The sequence below is a fragment of the Podarcis erhardii genome, assembly GCF_964252035.2.
Source record: "Podarcis erhardii genome assembly, chromosome: 14".
NCBI lineage: Eukaryota > Metazoa > Chordata > Lepidosauria > Squamata > Lacertidae > Podarcis > Podarcis erhardii.
This window is the reverse complement of record NC_138503.1, coordinates 37767352-37787972: the sequence shown is the minus strand read 5'-3', so window position 1 is coordinate 37787972 and position 20621 is coordinate 37767352. Positions and strand designations below refer to the sequence as shown.

The following is a 20621-nucleotide window of genomic DNA, read 5'->3' as shown; positions in this document are numbered from 1 at the left end:
AGGAGGGCAAATCCATCAAACACTCCCCTCCACTCTGATGTTGAGGATTCTAATTAGAGATGCATGAGCATCCCAAAAAGGAGGCGTGCATTTGCAGTGGGCAATGCAGATCTCCAAAGGAGTATTCAATCCCAGCAGTGAGGGATTGAATTATGTTTTATTTTATTCATTTCTACAGTTTATACACTGCTTAACACCATAGGAAGAAGATAAGATAAGAGCACAAGAAGAGCCTGCTGGATCAGGCCAGTGGCTCATCAAGTCCAGCATCCTGTTCTCATAATGGCCAATCAGATACCTGTGGGAAGTCTGAAAGCAGGAACGTAGCCATCATAGCTAGTAACTTTTGATAGTATTCTTCTCCATGAATTTATCTAATCATCTTCTAATGCAATCTACTTTGGTGGTCATCACTGCCTCCTATGGGAGTAAGTTCCAGAGTTTATCTATTCACTGTGTGAATAAGTACATTCCTCTATCTGTTCTGAATCTTCCAATGTTCAGCTTCACTGAATGTTCATGAGTTCTAGTATTATGAGAGAGAGAAACTTTTCTCCATACAATACACAATTTTATAAACTTCTATCATGTCACCTCTTACTTGCCTTTCCCCTAAACTTCAAAGTCCCAAACTCTGCAACTTTCCCTCACAGAGGAGTCACTCCATCCCTTTGATCGTTTTAACTTCCTTTTCTCAAACTTTCCAACTCAATAATAGCTTCTCTGAGGTGAGGTAACCAAAACTATACACAGTATTACAAATGTGGCTGCACCATAGATTTGTATAACAACATTATGATATCAGCAGTTTTATTGTCAATGCCTTTTGTCATGATATTTAGCACGGAATCTGACTTTTTCGCAGCTGCCACACACTGTGTCAACATCTTCAATAAGCTATCCACTATGACCCCAAGGTCCAATTCCTGGTCATTCACCAGTAGTTCAGACCCCTTAAACCTATATTTAAAACTGAGATTTCTTTTGTGGCAACATGCATCACTTTGCCCTTGCTTACACCGAATCGCACCTGCCATTTTACTGTCCATTGGAGAGGTCCTTTTGGAACCTCTAAGTGGTGTACAGTAAGGTTACAAGATATGATAAAGATACAATAAGTTAAAATGAACTTTGACTGCACAGTGGGAAAATAAGATTATTGTGTCAATTTTGCCACCAAGCATTGTTTATTTGTTATTGCTTTTAAAGAAAAGAAAAGGGAATACCAGAAATACGAGGTGACAGAAAATGTGGATATAGTAGTGTGTGTTGAATGTTGCTGGTTGAGACTAAAGGTGGGTCCAGTATATGAAAAGGTTGAACACTATTGTCATATACAACATCTTTACAGATGTCGGATGAAGATCTGTCTATAGGATAGCTGCAGGTAACAAAGTCTTGCTAAGTAGGTAGGTATATAAGCTTGACTTACTGGGATGTGCAGGTCTCCTACTTATAAAAAAGACCCAGTTCTGCCAAGAGCAGAACCATTCTGAATAAGCACATCATTAGGATCAGCATTTATTGTACATCTTTAAAATCCCAATGTCATAGTGATGCTACATGACTCAGCAAAAATGCCAAGACTGACTAATGTAGTTCACATCATTCAAGACAGTGTACCTTAACCTCCTGATGGAACCATGCTGCCAGCGGCATAGGAAGGGGAGCAGCTGTGAAAACTACCAGGTGCTGGAATCTCTCATTCCCTTTCCCTGAACTAGCAATTAAAAAATGCCCCGAAGCAAGTAGACTAATAGTTCTAAATTTAAAAAATCCAAATGCTGATTTAGAAGCCTATTCTTATGTAGGTGGCATTTTTCAACATCATGATAATGGCTAGTTAGCAAGATTATTCTGAGAGGTATGGAGAACCAAACTCAGGTGTACCTGCACTTCTTGCCTCACACCAACTGCACACTTATGCCACAGGTGCCTGTGTGGCATTGTCAAAGGACAAAATGCCCTATTTTCACATTTCTCTGCTACATGTTTACATTTCCCATGTGACAAAGGAAGACCCAGAACAAAGAATACCGAACAAAAAAGTAGATAAGAATATGGATAGTTGGGAACCTCTTGTCATACACATTTGCTTATTCTCCTCCACATATTTAAGAAATTGACTGTACAACAATATAAACATTAGTTCTATGCATTTAAATATAGTTGTTGTTATTTAAAGATTTAAAAAATATGCCACAAAATTAATTTCCATGTGATTTGGGGCAGCAAATGGATAACAGGCATATCCAGCAAAAGATGCTCAAGTGGAAACATTAAAAATCCAGATTCATTTGTAATATTTTAGGAACATACTGTTACATTTACATCTGTATTCTGCCCTATATCCAAAATGTCAAGCAAACACTGTGTTTAAAACCAGACAGAAAATACAAATCATAAAGGGCAGTGAATTAAAATAATGCCGCTAAAGGACTCTAACAACTTCTTTCTCCATTACCAAGTATCAAAAAGGAATGTGATACTTTCCACCAGAAAATACTGTAATGAATGACCACAGGAAAGAAGCTTCATAGCTGTGGGCCAATCTCTCTTAACAGAACTCTTCTGGTTAAATATCACACCACACCACAAATGCAAGGCATCTTGTGTCCTTCCAGATGCTGTTGGAATAGTCAACTGGCAGGGACTCTGAGATTTGTGACTTAACAACTGGATAGCCACAGGTTAGCCATCCCTGCTCTAACATATCCGAGACAAACAATGCAGAAGAAAAACAGATTTTGCTTATACTATTAAGATTGCAATTATTAACACATTTAAATTTAAAATTTTAAATCCCATTGAAACCACACACAGAAGAATATAAAACTTACTTTGATGGATACAAGTCCTTCTTGTCTGCTGATCCAAGGCTCTGGAAGACATAAAAGGATTCAGTTAAGTCCTACTTTCTCCCCAGGTTCATGGAACACACAAAGCAAAGCATTACACAGTATTGTTGGGGCTGGTAGCTGTTAAGCTTTTATCATTGGTTCTTTGATTCACTTGTGTCACAAATAAATGAGTGCTACTTCATGGAAGTATAATGAGACATTAGGGTGCTCTCATATGAGGAATTTTTCAAGTGCCTATGGTTGAATCAGCATATCTGACATATGCAAAGCATGAGGAGAACGTGCCAATACCTGTGGCCTTATAACTGCAAGTCCAAGTTGTTGACTAGAGACTAGCAGGATCAGCATGAGATAAAAAAATGGTAAGCATGCAAGGGGAAGGGGTGTAGCTGAGGGGAAGAGCATATATTTGCATGCAAGGAGCTTCAATATCAGTGTAAAGAGATTTTAAGAAACTGTTGCTAGGAAAATAGTTGTCTGAAACCCTCTACTAGTCAGCAGAACCATTACTAGTCAACAGACATACACTACACCAGACAGAACCAATGATCGTATTCAGTATAAGGCTTGAATAATTTCATGATTTATGCATTTGATTCAGTACTATTTATCACCTCTTCTTTGAGCTTCTTCCACTTCTGGATTTAGTGCTACAGTGTGAATCTAGCCATAAGGAAAGCTCCCTTCTTCACAAGTCACAAGTCTTAGTTATTCCTAACTGTATGTTAGACCTACTACAAGTCCAGTCTTGTTTTGGTGCTACCAGCAAAGTCAAGCCTCCTATTTCAGTTAGGAAATTCAGCTTGCATAATTGCCAGTACCTATAGGAAATGGGGTACCAAAATCCATGCCAAGCAAGCCACCTTGTTCACTCCAAATGTTTCTCAATGCACTGAAAGGGAAGGCTGAGTGGAGAGACAGGAGGAAATCTTGAAAATGCTACAACCATAAAAGCAAACATGGCTGCCAAGCGCAAACGATACTGAATCACTAGCTAAATTAATGCACTTTCTTCAAGCACTAAAAACTGTCAGAGACCTCAGACATGAGCAACCCAGTATGCCTGCAAGGTTGGGAGAAATTCCCATGAGGTAATCTACCCAAAGTGAAACCCAAAGTGAAACTCATCCATCATATTTTTCCAGGCTGACATCACAATGCCCAAGAAACCTAAGTCTTTGATAGAACCTTCAACTGCCAGTCAAAGAATATATATATTTCTAAATGCAAACCCCAATTGGGAGTCCAAAAAGAGAACATAACAGATTAAATTCCTTGGAGGCCTGACAATTTGCATACACATTAACCATTCATTTGCAAAGAAGTAACAGTTCACTATGGACTCAGCAAGCTGTTACTCCCAGTTTGAGTTATGAGGATGTACTAGGTGTATACACACATCTGTTCACTTCCTTTTTGTGCACTTTCTAAAACAAGCAGAGATAGCAAAATCACAGCAATTTAAGTTTGAAAGAATGTGCCTGGGTACCTGTGATATATAAAAGGTTTATATTCTTTATCTTTGGCAACCTGTGTCAGTCACAAGAGACAGCTGATTTGTGGTGCACAGAGTCATACATCTTTAACCTCTACCTACAAATGAAACCGGGGGGGGACGGGACGCGGGTGGCACTGTGGTCTAAACCACTGAGCCTAGGGCTTGCTGATCGGAAGGTCGGCGGTTCGAATCCCAGCGACAGGGTGAGCTCCTGTTGTTCGGTCCCAGCTCCTGCCCACCTAGCAGTTCGAAAGCAAGTCAAGTGCAAGTAGATAAATAGGTAAACAGCATTTCCATGCGCTGCTCTAATTCACCAGAAGTGGCTTAGTCATGCTGGCTACATGACCCGGAAGCTGTCTGCGGACAAACACTGGCTCCCTCAGCCAGTAAAGCGAGATGAGCGCCACAACCCCAGAGTCGTCCGCGACTGGACTTAACAGTCAGGGGTCCCTTTACCTTTACAAATGAAACCAGGGAGCAACTGCTCCCAATGAAGTTTTATTATCCTTATTAGGTGAGGAGAGGTCATGATGCCACTGGGGACTAAGTCACTAGGGTGAATGGGACACTCAGTCTCAAACTGCCTGCAGCCACACTGCATCTGCCACCTTCTGACTTACAACTAGTCAATGGAATGATACAGGTTATCAGTTTCCTCCTCTGTAGTCTCTTCGTTGTCTTTGTAGAACTCACCAGAGAGGAGGAGGATGGTGATGATGATGATGATATATTTATACCCTGCCCATCTGGCTGAGTTTCCCCAGCCACTCTGGGCGGCTCTCAATCGAGTGTTAAAAACAATACAGCATTAAATATTAAAAACTTCCCTAAACAGGGCTGCCTTCAGATGTCTTTTAAAAATAGGATAGCTGCTTATTTCCTTGACATCTGATGGGAGGGCGTGGGTGCCACTACTGAGGGTGCCAGGGTGGGTGCCACTACTGAGAAGCCCCTCTGTCTGGTTCCCTGTAACCTCACTACTCGCAATGAGGCAACCGCCAGAAGGCCCTCGACACTGGAGCTCAGTGTCCGGGCTGAACGATGGGGATGGAGACAAAACTAGAATGAGTTGGTTCCACCTGTCATTGGTTCCAGCTCCATGCACTTTTGGTCTCTTTGCTTTCCACCCCACCAGACACCACTATTTGATGCATCAATTCTCTTCTGCTGAACACTGTCTACTCTGCTTGTGAGAAAGAAGTTTGGGAGGAAATGTTTCCCCAGAAATAAGCATACCAGAAATAAACATGCAGCTGTACAAAGGCCATGCCCTTGTTGCCCTAAGAAAGGTGGCTTACTGTTATTTGACCTGAAGATTTACAGGAAAGAATGGGGAAAAGTCAGAAATAGGAAAGCAAATCTATGCCTGGCAAGCTCACTTCCAGAAGCTTATTGAATATTCTCACCAACACATACTTTACAGGGTGGGAGGAGTAAAAGAGGAAATATAAAACAGATAGACCAAACCTTAGTTCAGGAAGCCCAAATGTTCCAAAAGACCTAAAGGACCTTCTTGTGCATTCAACCTGTAGTTCTATTCTCTCCTTGTTTTATGTGCCCATGTGCCTTCTTTTAATCCTTCTTTGCCTTGCAGGAGAAAGATGAGGCTGAGAGTTACTTGCAAGCAGCATGTTTGCACTCCAGAGCTGCTGTTGTACTTTTACATTGTGGTTGCCAGGCAATGGCTACAAGCTGACTCCAAAGCAGTAGGCAGCAACCAGGCAGAATACTAATCAATGGAGCAATAAACCTGCCCTCCCCAAGGCTCACAAAAATGAGACCTGCCCCCTAAAACAGCAGCTTAAGCAACTAAAGCTTTAAGATTACCTATGTGCAAAGTAAAAGCAAAAACCTCAGGCTTCTATTCTGGAGGAATAGTAAGCTTGTGGGCAGGTCGGTGGGGGGTTTTGGGTTTTCAAAAATCATCATTTGTGTAGCATTGAGTTTTCCTGTAAGTGAACAGCTTCTTACAACAATTGCAAATGAGGCTAACATTACACTAATACCCACTCACCTCCTTATTTGTATACTATGCAATTGGTGTGGGGGAGGAGTTTATTGGTGACAAAATCTGCCAACTTGCTCACTAAACTGGACCTTCAAAAGTACTTGGGAGATACAGGCAACAGGTGCAGTACAATCAACAGCAAGCAGCAATTTTTGGAGAGGGGCAGTCTGAGGAGGTGGTAGAGGTTGATGGATCAGCATCCCACAAAGTAAACTCAAAGCAAATTCCACAGGCTGCAGCCAGTACTTGTTCCATCACTTTTCAGTCGCTCTGAAATTTTTATTCCCTTACAAAAGAGGTTTCTGCTTTTCTGCCTTATCCACAGGCCACTTTAGAATTTTGGTAGGTGCAGGCTTGAGTGTACAGCTGCAGCCTCCCTGGCTGTCCACACTTCCATCCCTGCTTGTCCACATCCCCTCAGTCACCTCAACAGTAGGGTAAGCACAACAAAAATATTGTCTTCTACCTATATGGATTTCAATGAATTGTTTTCGCACAATAGAGAATTATCTAATGTAATTTGTTTTGTTATTAATAGACAAGAGTATCATTGAGTGGGGCAGCAGACACAGAGAATAATTTTTTGACATAGAAGGGGACATGTAAAATGGCAATTGTTAAGCAATGCTCCAACCCTCCATGTAACACTTTTTCAACATAAAATATAATTTTTGATGGATGCGGAAAACTGATTTGAATGGTTATAGTAAAATATGCAGAAGAGTATGATATGTAAATGAACCATGGAAGGAGAAGTTTGTCAAGTTTGTAAAATGTTAATTTTGAAATATAAAAAAATAAAAAATTATTACAAAATATTCAAAAAAAATGCACTACAAGATAACACCAGGCTATATTATATAGCTACTTCTCAATCTGCTAGGTGTTGTTTTCTTGATCTTCCATCCCAGGCATCTCAGGTTCACTTTTTCCCACTCAAAAAGTCCAGAAGTAGCTCTTGAATTATTATTCTATTATTATTATTATTATTATTATTATTATTATTATTATTATTATTAATAATAATAATAATAATAATAATAATAATATATCCAAGATGGTCCTTTTCCACTCCAATGTGATAAATTTCTCTCCTGTGATTCCAGCAGATCTTAATGCAATTTGGAACAGGAAGGCAGAAAGTAAAAAAGTCAAACTTCCAGACTGGGCTCTAGTGGCCATGTATGAGAAATACAAAAACACCCTGCATAGATAAAAATTACTCACACATATATAGAGTTACTTTCAAGGCAGATAATTTTCAGCAGGGAAAAAACTAATACTATTGTACCAGGGAAACACAAAAAAACCTGTATTGGAAGATTTCTCTGCAAGCATTCGGGTAACACATAGGAGTAGGAGAAAGTTCTTTCATGAGGTTAACATGTTGCAGCGATCAAGATAGTCGTTTCCCCAAGAAAACATAATTTAGGAAGCAACATAAGGTTTATCTAGACATGCATAAAAAGAACTCAGTATAGCCCTCCTAGGAAAGTGTCACCTCAAAATGTACATAAGGAAACCACATAAACCACTGTGTGTCTGAATGCCCCTCATTTCAATCCCAAGCTCTGCATGTAAAACATAACAATGCCAGGGAGAAAGGTTATAATCTACTAGGTTCACTGACATGCTAGTTTTCATTATGAAGTAGGTAAATTAGGGGAATGGGCATTCAAACAATAGCTGTGTTGGCATTCTGATTCTAAGCTCATAAATGAGCTCTAAGATTCTGATATTTTTTAACTTTGGAACTACTGGGAATTTACAGAGCATCTGAGGAGCTATCTGGGGATTAGGTACTTTGATTTATTTCTCAGCTTCCCCCTTTTGAGCATTCAAGCTCCGCCTCTGGGTTCCTTGTGGCGTCTTATGACTCACTACCAAGGTTCTGCATGTTACTTTTTGATTACTCACCTCATTGATGAATCAGAGTGTAGAAACCACATATTAAATCACTTAACAAAATAATGGGGAAGGGAGTCGTTTTTATTATGCTGTGGGTATTTTCACAAAAGTATATTTCTGGATGATACATTTGCCTGTCTCCATAAAGTGATTTTGCCTACTTGGGAAGAGGACAGAAAGTTTTCCCAATAGCAATATATTGACTTCATGTGTGGCACATAGGGAGATAAAGTGTCAGTTGCAAAACACTTGTATTTAAGAATGGATAATTCTGTCAGTTTTGGTTTCTCTCAATTTATCATTTTTCCAGTCTTCAGTTTGAAACACTCCCACTTCAGTTTGAGATTTGTTTTTAAGTCCTCACAAAAATTCATGAGCATTTTAGTGAACATTTCTTCTTTTACAAACATGAAAAGGTCAGCAGTGGGAAAAGATATTCACTCACTATTTATTGCTGAGCAGACACCACCCCCATCATCCAGCCCGGACACTGAGGTCCAGCGCTGAGGGCCTTCGGGCAGCTCCATTGCTGCAAGAAGTGACGTTACAGGGAACCAGGCAGAGGGCCTTCTCAGTAGTGGTGCCTGCTCTGTGGAACGCCCTCCCAGCAGATGTCAAGGAATTAAACAACTATTTTACTTTTAAAAGACAACTGAAGGCGGCCCTGTTCAGGGAAGTTTTTAATGTCTGATGCTGTATTGTTTTTAATATCCGGTTGGAAGCCTCCCAGAGTGGCTGGGGAAACCCAGCCAGATGGGCGTGGTATAAATAAATTAGTAGTAGTAGTAGTAGTAGTAGTAGTAGTAGTAGTAGTAGTAGTATTAATACAGTGGTACCTCGGTTTAAGAACGATTCAGTTCACAAATTCCACAAAACTGGAAATAGTGTCCCGGTTTGAGAACTTTACCTTGGTCTAAGACGGAATCCGAATGGGGGAAGGGCACTGGCAGCGAGAGGCCTCATTAGGGAAAGCGCGCCTTGGTTTAAGAACGGTTTTGGTTTAAGAACAGATTTCTGGAACAGATTAAGTTTGTAAACCAAGGTACCACTGTATTATGTCCTCAAAAATAGTGGGGCACAGAAACCAGCCTTCACGTTGATAAAGCACTTTTCTGCATTAGTGCTGTTAAACTCAAGTTCTGATGATTTTCTGCCACCCTGTGCATTCTAAATGTGACCATAAGAAACTAAGCATGCACACAGCAATAATAAATGCACAGTTGTGTTGTAGCGAATTACAAAATGTTATATACCTCATGCATGAATTATAACATACTCCAGCAAAATTCCTGGGGCCCCACAGAGAGAAAATTTCTAGATTCAACCCTAGTTTCAACACAGAAGACATTATGCAAATGAATGGTAGGACATAGTTGGGATACCAGTATGCATGCTAGCAATGCTGCCAACACACAAAAGCTCCATTTAAAACAAAATTAGGTGAATGCTGCTGATACCCTTAGAATGGAAGGTTTTTCTCCAAGGTGGTCTTCTATGAAACAACATTTCACAGTCCTAGTGCTAACTTGGAGTGGGCCATGACTCAGAAGGGAGTCTGCAAAAAATGACCTGGTTTTGGTTTCATAATTATCTCAATTTCCACATTAAATTCACTCCATTAACAAGTCTTGTTACAATTTCTTTAGCTGCTTGAAATACAGGGTTGGCAGCATGAAAAATTAAACTTTGGAAAGAGGGTTTTTTGCCACTTTTAGTACAGCCAGAAATAAAGATTATGTAATATGAATTCAGCTGACTCTGCTGTCAAAGGCGCGTGAGGAAAATCACTATATTGGCCTCGTAGAAAATCTGAAGGGGAGAAAAACGAGTTTGTTTTGGTCAGTAAAGTGAGTAGATGTGACTCAGCCTCAGAGGGAGCAGAAACACTGAGTAAGAAGGCACTATTTATACCAAAGGCCCTTTATGGATCTTAACCACTAAATTATACAAAAAAATCTGGTCATGACTCCACAGGAAAGAATGAAACTTAAGGACTATTTTTCTCACACTTGCCACACACACGCACACACATGCCTAATAAAGTAAGCCCTTTCAGGCTGAAATATTACTATGCTTTTAAAAACAGGCCCTGAAATCCAGCTCAATATTTAGAATCTGAGGGCTTTTTAGGAATGGTTCTATGACTTACCAAGCATGTAGCTTTAGTTCTTTTTTCAAAGCTATCATTAGAGCAAAAGGGACAAACTAAACATTAGAAATACCCTTTGCTACCCCCCAAAAAAATTCTTCACAGAAAAAGCAATGGGGAGATGCAAAACAGCAGATGAGATATGCTAAATTCTCTTCCTATGTTCCACTTCTCCATCCCAAAACACCTCTGCAGCTGCTTTCATTGCTACTAAGTACAGTGGTACCTCGGGTTAAGTACTTAATTTGTTCTGGAGGTCCGTTCTTAACCTGAAATTCTTCTTAACCTGAAGACCACTTTAGCTAATGGGGCCTCCTGCTGCCGCCGTGCCGCCAGAGCACGATTTCTGTTCTCATCCTGAAGCAAAGTTCTTAACCTGAAGCACTATTTCTGGGTTAGCAGAGTCTGTAACCTGAAGCGTATGTAACCTGAAGTGTATGTAACCTGAGGTATCACTGTACATGCCCGTAAGGGCAGATTTGAAACCTCATAGAGGGAACAGCTTGGAGGGGGGTTGAAGCAATAAACAGGTTAGGATTTAAGCATCAAAACAGATTTGAAATCCATAAAGGACAGAGGTTTGGGATATGATTTGGTGGGGAGAAGCAATGGGTGGAAGGCTTTCATCTCATCCACCATAAAATTTGGTCCACATATCTAAAATATATGCTTCACTAGGATCAAAACAGATGACATTTGCGTGCACAGGCTCAGGAAGCACGCAGCATGTGTGGGGGAAACCAAGGGTAGAAATAAGATAAAGGACATTGGTATTGGGTTGAAACAGGGCACAACTTTTTATTAATAACAGATGTAAGTGGGTCTTGGCGAAGGCATTGGATATGTATCTAGTATCAAGTAGTCTACCTGTTGGTTGATCAGTAGGGTGGATCAACCCTGGGTTGAGGATTGCCTCTTGACATACATCAAATGTGATAATCCGATCAGAGCCACCTCTTGGAAAGATGCTATGGCCCATTGGAACAGGCAGATTTAGGGAAGCGTAACCTGTTTGGCCGCACTGGGTGCCGAGCCAAGAGGGTGCCACAGGAAGCACCACAACAGACTTAGAACAGAAGGTGAGAGACAGGCGAGCGCTCAATTTTGGCATCACACAGGGTGCCACTGAGATATGAAATCCCAAAGTCTGTCACTGCCATTGGCCCCCATGTGGACTTCCAGACAGAGACACCCAGGCCCATGCAGAGCTTGTCTGAGGCCCGGGGCGGGAGTCTTGTTAGAATAAAGTTATAAACTCAAATAAAGAAGCAGCTGATGCCTGGCAGGGTCCCCCATCCAGCTTAGCCCTTCGAGGCCCAGGGCAAGTGTACCCAGCTCCACCTCCCTGCACAGGCTTGGATACACCTTTTCCTGAACCCCTTTAACAGGGTACCCAAATGGCTAAGGATCCAACCTAATGCCTTAACCATTATGCCCAAAGTTACTTGCTATGAGGTAAGCAAAAAACCTGGAGAATGGCTAATCTGAGTGCAGGAAAAACTACTCCCTTGCCCCAGATGTGGAAACTGAGTATTCCATAGCAATGTCTTCACACTGACCTGACCGCTCACCTTCGGGGAGGACACATATAAACAGGGCAAGAGGGTGGGGGATCTAACAACATTCTGCACAGGAGGAGCAGGGTGTGTATAAGGAATCCACCTTCTGATTGGGCTGTTTGAATGAGCTTTTTCGCTGAAACCCCACAGCTGCCAAGGAAGGTTGTGGCATTTCCCAAGAGCCATGTGGGAAGAAAATTATCCAGAGACCAGGCCACAGCCATGATGGGCAGATGAAGAACAACTGATGAAGGCCAAAGCTGAAACATTTTGCTATACAAATTTCTTTTTTATTATTTACTGTAATAGACAGACAGACAGACAGACAGAATTTCCACTGACAAACTTCAACCATTTGAAGTACACCAGGCTTCAGCTTCTACAAATTCAGCACAGACATAGCAGAGGCTCAGTTCTCAGAACTCTCCAACATTGCCTCTCGCAAAATAAAACCAGGCATTTGTTATACAGTGGGAAATCAAGTGCTCTGGGTTCTGTGAGAACGTTAGAATTTGCTTTGGGGGCAACTTCAGAATGTAGTGGATTTATTTATTTGCAGCATTTATCTGCCATCCAATAGCAAGATCCCCAGAGCTGGTTATGAATTGATAAAATATAATAATAAACCTCATAAAATAATAAAACAGCAGTTTTAAATAAGTTTTAAAAGATTTAAGAGAGATTAAAGTATCTTAACAGGCTTGGCATTTATTTTTATTTTTTAAAGATTTCTTCCTTGCACTAAAATGGCCCCAAAACAAAGGACAGGCAAAGCTCATCAGGAGGAATATTCCACAACCAGAATCCATGGTAAAAAGACAAGTCCATTAGGAGAGGAGGTGATCCTTCATGTAACCTGGCTACCGGATAATGAGCTTGTACACTAGGAAGGCCAGTAAGCACATTAACTTGGATAATAAGCTATGGACCAGAACGTCCCTTGTTCAAATATCATCTTAACAATGAACTGGATCCTCTTATGCAAGCCAGCCTCAGACTCCATGGTGATATAATACTAATGAAGAGAATGACTTGCCTTATGGCTGTTGTATTGGTTACTGACACAGATACATGAAATCCTTTGAGAATCTGGAAAGCACTACAGAAATACCAGAGATGAAAATGACAGCTTTAATAGTTCACATTCTAAAGAAAGTCATAAGCTTTGGCCTGTAGCTTCAGACTGAACAACAGTTCCCTCCTAAGAAGAAAAAACTTCTTCACATTAAGACTTGGAATGCTGGGAAGGTGGGTCATCCTGACAGAAGCAGGGTCCCCTTGGTAATTGTATTACTTTAAAATTGTGCCTCATTTCTAATCCGAATGGGACTAGCTTCAGCAGTTTATAATCCACAGCCATTTACCGTATTTTTTGCACCATAACACTCATTTTTTTCCTCCTAGAAAGTAAGGGGAAATGTCTGTGCGTGTTATGGAGGGAATGCCTACGGGTGGCATGCCTGCGGATTTTCCTCCTCTAAAAACTACGTGCGTGTTATGGTCGGGTGCGTGTTATAGAGCGAAAAATATGGTATTTTCCTATAAAGTGCTGTACTGGCACATAACCAAATCACCAATATACCTGTATACACTACATAGCTTTTAAAACAGGAATGGGCATATTCTGTGACTATGAAAAGTAAGTTCAGCATTTACAGCAAGTTATGAAACTCTGCATAATGTTTATTTATTTTATTAAATTTGTGTACAGCCCTTCATCCAAAGATCTCAGAGCAGTTCACAGCATAAAAATACAAGATAAAAACACAAAATACATAATAAAACAAGAACAAAACTAAACCCCCCACCCCCACCCCCCCACACACATTGCAGTATTTAGAGTTTCATAGCTGCTAGAATATTTTGGGAAATAAGACAGAAGAAGAGAAATTGGTCATGGGACAAGAAAATCAACCTTGGGAAAGGGATAGGGAGTTGCTTTCCCTGCTTTCTGAGACTTTTATATTAGCAGACATTGTTGTCATAATCCCAGAATACAGCAGTGACCAGGATACCAAGTGAAAGGCTACAGTTTCACCAGGAAATGCTACAGTGGCACCAGCTAAGGAGCCAGACAAGGTTCCTGATGGTATTGATGATAGGCTGCTATAGATGGGGTCCTCGTTGGTGCCATCTTTTAATTCTGAAGAACTGAGTGCCTCCCAAACTGCCTTGCCAATCTAACAGTGCAAGACAAGAAGCACCCAAGGTAAGAGGCCATGGAGGACAGAAGTGCCCAAAGCACGGTTCCTTTAAGAAACTTTAGTGCTTCCAAAGGAAATGGAGGCAAGGAGTGGCAGATTGGAGGTAGGGTGTGGAAAGGCCCCAGTTCACTTCCAACTTTTGTCAGAGCAAGCTTCTCGCTAGGAGCCTAAGAACACAGAATCACAGAGTTGGAAGGAACTATGAGAGTCATCTAATCTAACCCCCTGCAATGCAGGAACATAAGAGGCAGCTGCTGGATCAGGCTAACAGCCCAGTTCTCGGAGTGGCCAACTAGATGCCAATGGAAACCCCACAAACAGTATCTAAGTTCCATAGCTCTCCTGTGATTTCTATCAACTGGTATTCAGAAACAAACTGCCTTTGAACAGATTGACAAAGTTATCTATCTAGTATGTGAAGAAGTACCATCTTCTGTCTGTCTAGAATCTATTGTTGATCTACAGTGGTACCTCGGGTTATGAACTTAATTCGTTCTGGAGGTCTGTTCTTAACCTGAAACTGTTCTTAACCTGAAGCACTACTTTAGCTAATGGGGCCTCCCGCTGACCGAGCCCAATTTCTGTTCTCATCCTGAAGCAACGTTCTTAACCAGAATTACTATTTCTGGGTTAGCGGAGTCTGTCACCTGAAGCGTCTGTAACCCGAGGTACCACTGTATTGTTAATCAACTTCATTGAGAAACAAAAACAAAAATCCCTCTTATTTGCTTTCTTCATGCCGTGTCACATTTTATAAGTGTTAATAGTGTCCCTGATCAATCTTTCCTTGCATGGAAGGTGCTCCAAGCCCTGGATCACTCTGGTTCCCTTTTTTGCACCTTTTACAGATCCACAATCTTCATTTTCAAATGTGGCACAGAAGAATGTATTGCATTAACAGCACAATCATATGCATGTCTATTCAGAAGTAAGTCCCACTGAGATCAATGGGGATTACTCCTAGGTAAGTGTGTACTGGATTGTGATCTAATGTATTTGGCATTGTTCTATATGTGTGTCCCTGTGGAATCTGCCCCAAATCACAAAAGTAGACTATGGCACAGCAGGGTGCTAAACCAGACCTCCTAAAACCCAGTGACATGAAGCAAGTATGAAATACTGAGTTGTACTGTGCTAGATGAGGTATTGGATGGAATTTCAGCCTCACAGATATCAAATTGCTCTTCCAGGCTTGTAAGAGCTTATCTAAAACCTTTTGCCTATAATCCTATTCACACATCCTTACAAGTTAAGCATCACTAAACCCAGTGAAACTTACTTCTGAGTAAACATGCATCAGATTGCTCTGTTAAGTTGTTTATGATCCCAAATCCTATTCACTGTCCTTTTTTAAAAAAAGGCAGAAGTAGACATTTAGCATCAACCAATGGCGCCAAGAGCAAATGATTTGCTATTTATACAGGCTCCAATCTCTATTAAATATTTAGGCACCAAACTGTAAAAAGGAAGCACAAGACATACTAGTGAATAATTTGAGTGCATTATAAAAAGCCTGGAGGGGGAAAGGGATTTTTTTTTGGGACACGTTCCCAATCTTATTAATTGGGAAGACAGCCTTGAAAAAAAAAATCTCTTTTTCCCTGAATCATTACCCACTCTTCGGAATCTATCATATGAAAACAGTTATATAAAAGAATAAATTATATTTGTAATGGCAAGAACCCCAGAATAAAACTAGAAACTGTGATGTTCCCATATAAAGATAGGAGACAGCTATCTGTTCCAAATTTTAAAAGTTTACTACTGTGCCAAATCAAATTCACTACATACCAGTATTGCCATATAAAAGGGGCTCCACCCAAGCAATCTTGGAAACAACTAATAATCCCTCCTCCCCCCAAAAACCCAACCCTATCCGCTTAATGTATGCGACAGCTAGTCAATTTAAGAATGCAGGAACAGTTCTAATAACTCATTAAACACAAGGCAACAACAACAACATGGAGATTGTTAGAGGAATGTTAAAGTGTTACTATCATTTATTTTATTTTATTTTATTTTATTTTATTTTATTTTATTTTATTTTATTTTATTTTATTTTATTTTATTTTATTTTATTTTATTTTATTTTATTTTATTTTAGAAAAACAGATTTCCCAACGCAGGGGTTCTGTTTTATGAAAAGATAAAGGATTTCCAGAATTCTGGAAATACTTTTCTTATTTGTATAATCAGCTTATCACCTCTTCAGTGGAGACTGTGCATTCTAATTTGTTACACACTAGCTGCTTCTGTGTGTTTAACTTTCAGGTTTTCAAAAGTCTGATAGATCTCAGGAAATATAGAAAGTAATTGCATATAAACAAAACTGATCCAGGGAAATGAATGTTCATTGAAAGTCTGGGAAGAAATATCTAATTAACCTTCTAGCGGAACTCTGATTACCAACACTATACTGTACTGAAGTACCTAGATTATATAATTTGTAATGCTCATCAATAGGAAGTCAAGCAATCTACCCACACATTTTAAAACTTGTCTTGCTCTTAACTTATTTAAGAATAGCATGCAATATGGGGGAAATTACAGTATTCTACTGATACATTATAACCTATGGAAAATGTGGCTCACTCTTTCTATTCCAAATCAGGGCTCATGAGACAGTGTGCTAGGGAAATGCATTTAGAGGAAAACAGATGCCAAGATTGCATTGAGAGGAATACTATGAAGATTACTCCCCATTATATTTTTATACATAATGTGCGGGTTCCCATAAGTCATTCCCATGTTTTAAGGGAGGGTAGGTAATGAAGGAAGAATTCATACATATATGTATTTCCCATACAGCCATAGGTATCCATAGCTTCCAGAGTGGCTTCGCAGACCTCTTGACTTTCTTGGGATTAGACATGTGAACAAGCTCTATCCTAAATCACACTTAGAAGCATTCCCATACTGAAATGCTCCTCTGGCTTCAATGGGAGCATGGGCAGCAACCCTGCCAGATATTTATTTATTCAACTGAATTCTTTGATTGTTTATGGACTTTATTTCTTTATTATAAATTTCATTTATATCCTCCCTTTTTCAGCAGAACTTCAAGCAGCAGTGACCAATCAAGCTTAAACTCAGCACGGTCCTAGCATCAGGAAGAAGGATAAGGTTGCTTTGGGTAACTGATTTTGAGTGTCATCTAAAGGGTTAACAAATTGCATCCAGCTTATTCTCACTGTATACTTACTCTGGAGGGGATTTATGTCTCAGAAGCCAAAGTAACTTAGGCACCTTGACTTGGGATGAGGCACACTATGTACTGTTTTGCCTCAGGCAACAAAACGTCTTAGGCCAACCTTGTTGGTTCTAATTTTATTCTATCCCAAGCAGCCTATAATACTTTTAAATATGTTTTAAAATGTTTTAAACCATAAATTTAAATTATAAATTATTATAGAGGGAAAGTGACTGATTCAAAGGCCTTCTCAGTAGTGGCACCCCACCCTGTGAAAAGCCCTTCCATCAGATGTCAAGGACATAAACAACTGCTTGACTCTTAGAAGACATCTGAAGGCAGCCCTGTATCAGGAATTTCTTAATGTTTGATGTTTTACTGGGTTTTTATATTTTGTTGGAAGCCAACCAGAGTGGCTAGGGCAATCCAGTCAGATGGGCAGGGTATTATTATTATTATTATTACTCTTTCATTGGCCAATGACTTAGCAAAAATGAGCAAGTATGTACCGGTATAACAAGATTAATAACAAGATGATAACAAGTTTTAAAAACAAAGTTTACCAAGTCGATTGCAACTTATGCTTATTTTACTTATGGCAATCACAACCTTACGCAGATCACAAATAAATAAATTAATAGGGGCAGAAGAACCTTTCTTGCCAGGCTCTGGAGGCTCTTCTGAGATCTCACGGGGCTGTCTGAGAGCTTGCAAGATTCTGTGGGAGTATCCTGTGGCCTTGTGTGACCATCCCAGGTGCAAGGCTTAAAAGGCTACTTCCACAAAGGGTTTTCCTTCCCCAAAACAGCTTTTTGAGTCCTGTGCCTTGCTTGCAGGGCTGTGAATTGGTCATGAAAGGCCTCCAGGAAGCTCCTGCGAGATCTCAGGCAAATCTTGTGAGATCTTGGACTGCTGGGGTAGATCCGGGGGGGGGGGGGTGTTGTTCTGACTTTGCATGATTCTGTGCACAAACCTCTGGAACGTAACCCAAGCATAAGCTGAGACCTGTTATTACCATAACAGGTTTGGCACAGATGTAGTTTTTAGTGATGTATTATGTGTACTTGAATAGTGGACACAAATAATTATTTACTGATCTATATTTGCTGTATACATTATGTACCATTCTTTTTGTTTGATGTTTAAAATATTGATTTCTTAATTTTTGGTTCCAAAAAATAGGGGTCGTCTCATACATGGGGGCATCTTATACAAGGAAAAATACAGTACTCAGTATTTGATGTTTTTTAGCAACTAGATGTCAAGTGTGTTTTATCATATTAAAAATGCCTAGCTGTTTGTAATCTCAAAATCAATTTGAATGAAAATGCCATTCACTACACACACACACACACACACACACACACACACACACACAAAATAAACACACTCATCATAACTGTTCATTCTATTAAGCTGTTATAACCCCATGCAGAATTCAAGTGCTCTGGAAGCCTTTAAAACTGTTACTGCAACAGATCAAAACACACCCAGCCTTTATTTTACTGGCATTCGTTACTGGCTGAATAAAGGATAAAAGAATTTGAATATGGAAGTTTCTGCCTACCAAACAGTTCTGCCTGAAATTCTAATATTGTGTGTTTCACCCAAATAAAATCTAGTGAAAAGAATAAATATGAATGCATTCTGCATTCTTTAGGGCTTGAAAAGTTTTTCTCAACTTCTTTGAGCCTGACACATTGATCAAGTAGCTGAGACCCTAACACCAGGGAAATGCCAAGTTTCCACTGCCACAACACAGTCAATGAGATATTTGCTCTCTGGAGTGCTTCTGCTCACTGAACAAACAGTGGGAACAACAACCACAAATAGGCATGTGCATGTTTACTACATATTGTACAAAGGTCCTTGTCACATTAAGGTTTGACTGGAACACAGGGACATCCAATACAGTCCAGTGTGGAGACAGGTCTGAATTTCACCTTAAGAGACCTGTGAGCATAGCTGTTTCCTTGTAACTGATATTTGAGTAGCCTCTCCTATACATGCATGATGCCAAAGGTAGAACTGCAATGCACAGCCATCACAAAGAACAGTGCATACAGTCTCTTTCTCTCTAAAATGAGTAACTGTTATAAGTAACAGTGGACATCTACTGAATAGTGACTCTTTGGGGAGATTAGCAACTAAACCTAAGAAATGAATGTTCTTGCTAGTTAGCATGAAAAGGGATGGACACTCTTTGCTGACCAGCAGGTAATGGCTTTTTCCACCTGCCGTGCTCCACCCTCTAGCCCTAAGAGCCTTCATAAGAGAGCTGTTTCCAGAGGAAGAACTGTGAGGGGGGAGAGACTCTGCCATTGGGGTGGAATGGGGGTGGATTCACCTGTGCTGCCCCACCTCCAGTCCAAGGAACCTTGAGAATGGAGTTGCTGCCACGGGCATTATGTGTATATGTATTTTAATGAGCTGAACAGAAGAAAATATTATGAGTCATGGGGGTGTGAAGAGTGCTTAACAGTGCTTAGTTTATTTTTTGACTGCTATTTTGCTAAAGTTGTTAATATTGTTTTATAGATTTGATTTGTTAATCATAGAATATGATTTTTGCGTTAATTTGGATGTTTAGCTTATTTTTAGTTGTTGCTTTGTTAACAGAGTTTAATAGATTGTAATTGTTTCACTGATGATTTGTTAATTATTCTATATGATTTATACTGTATTTGTGATATTCTATTATGTTCTACCATGACTGCCGGGTATGATACCACTTTAAGTATACAGGGGCTTATGTCTCAAAGCCAAAATCTAGGGAGCTCCCTGATCTGAATATTTGCATGCTATCAGAATAAAAAAATCTGAATAACTGCAAGCTATGAGTTGTGTGTGTTGTATGTATGAATTTTGTTCTTATATTAGTTTGCATCTATAGAATTTTGTCCTGAGAACATAAGGCTCTTTCTATTTGCTGGCTTTATTTTCTGGCTTTCTAGTTTTGCTCCAGTGATTTAAGCTATTATGTTTAATATATCAAACTTGCTGTTTTATAACAAGATACTCCCACCTGCTTCTGTTCCTTCAACTCCTAAAGCTCGTCGTTATAGCTTTATTTATTTTGTGGTGGTTGTTTTCAAGTAGGCTTTGTTGGGGGATGGGATACTATTTTCCTTAGATTCAACAAGATGTTATTTATGCTTTTGTTCTTGGCTAATCACATATTGTTTCTTCCTTAATTTTGCACCATTATTAGAATTATACTTTCTACCATGAGTTGTATTTTATA

General features: G+C 39.9%; 1 protein-coding gene across 10 annotated transcripts in view; it reads right to left on the bottom strand.

Annotated features, from left to right (window-relative positions):
• The window catches only part of LOC309329068 (ankyrin repeat and fibronectin type-III domain-containing protein 1-like), a 367804-nt gene that overhangs the window by 145098 nt on the left and 202085 nt on the right, over positions 1-20621 (bottom strand). For 9 of the 10 annotated variants that reach the window (XM_081839531.1, XM_081839539.1, XM_081839537.1 and 6 more), the window contains one exon: positions 2841-2881. In XM_081839531.1, the coding sequence (XP_081695657.1) occupies positions 2841-2881 (41 nt within the window). Of the gene's footprint in view, positions 1-2840; positions 2882-5826; positions 5983-20621 lie in introns of those variants that run through there. The other variant, XM_081839534.1, reaches the window with a different exon arrangement.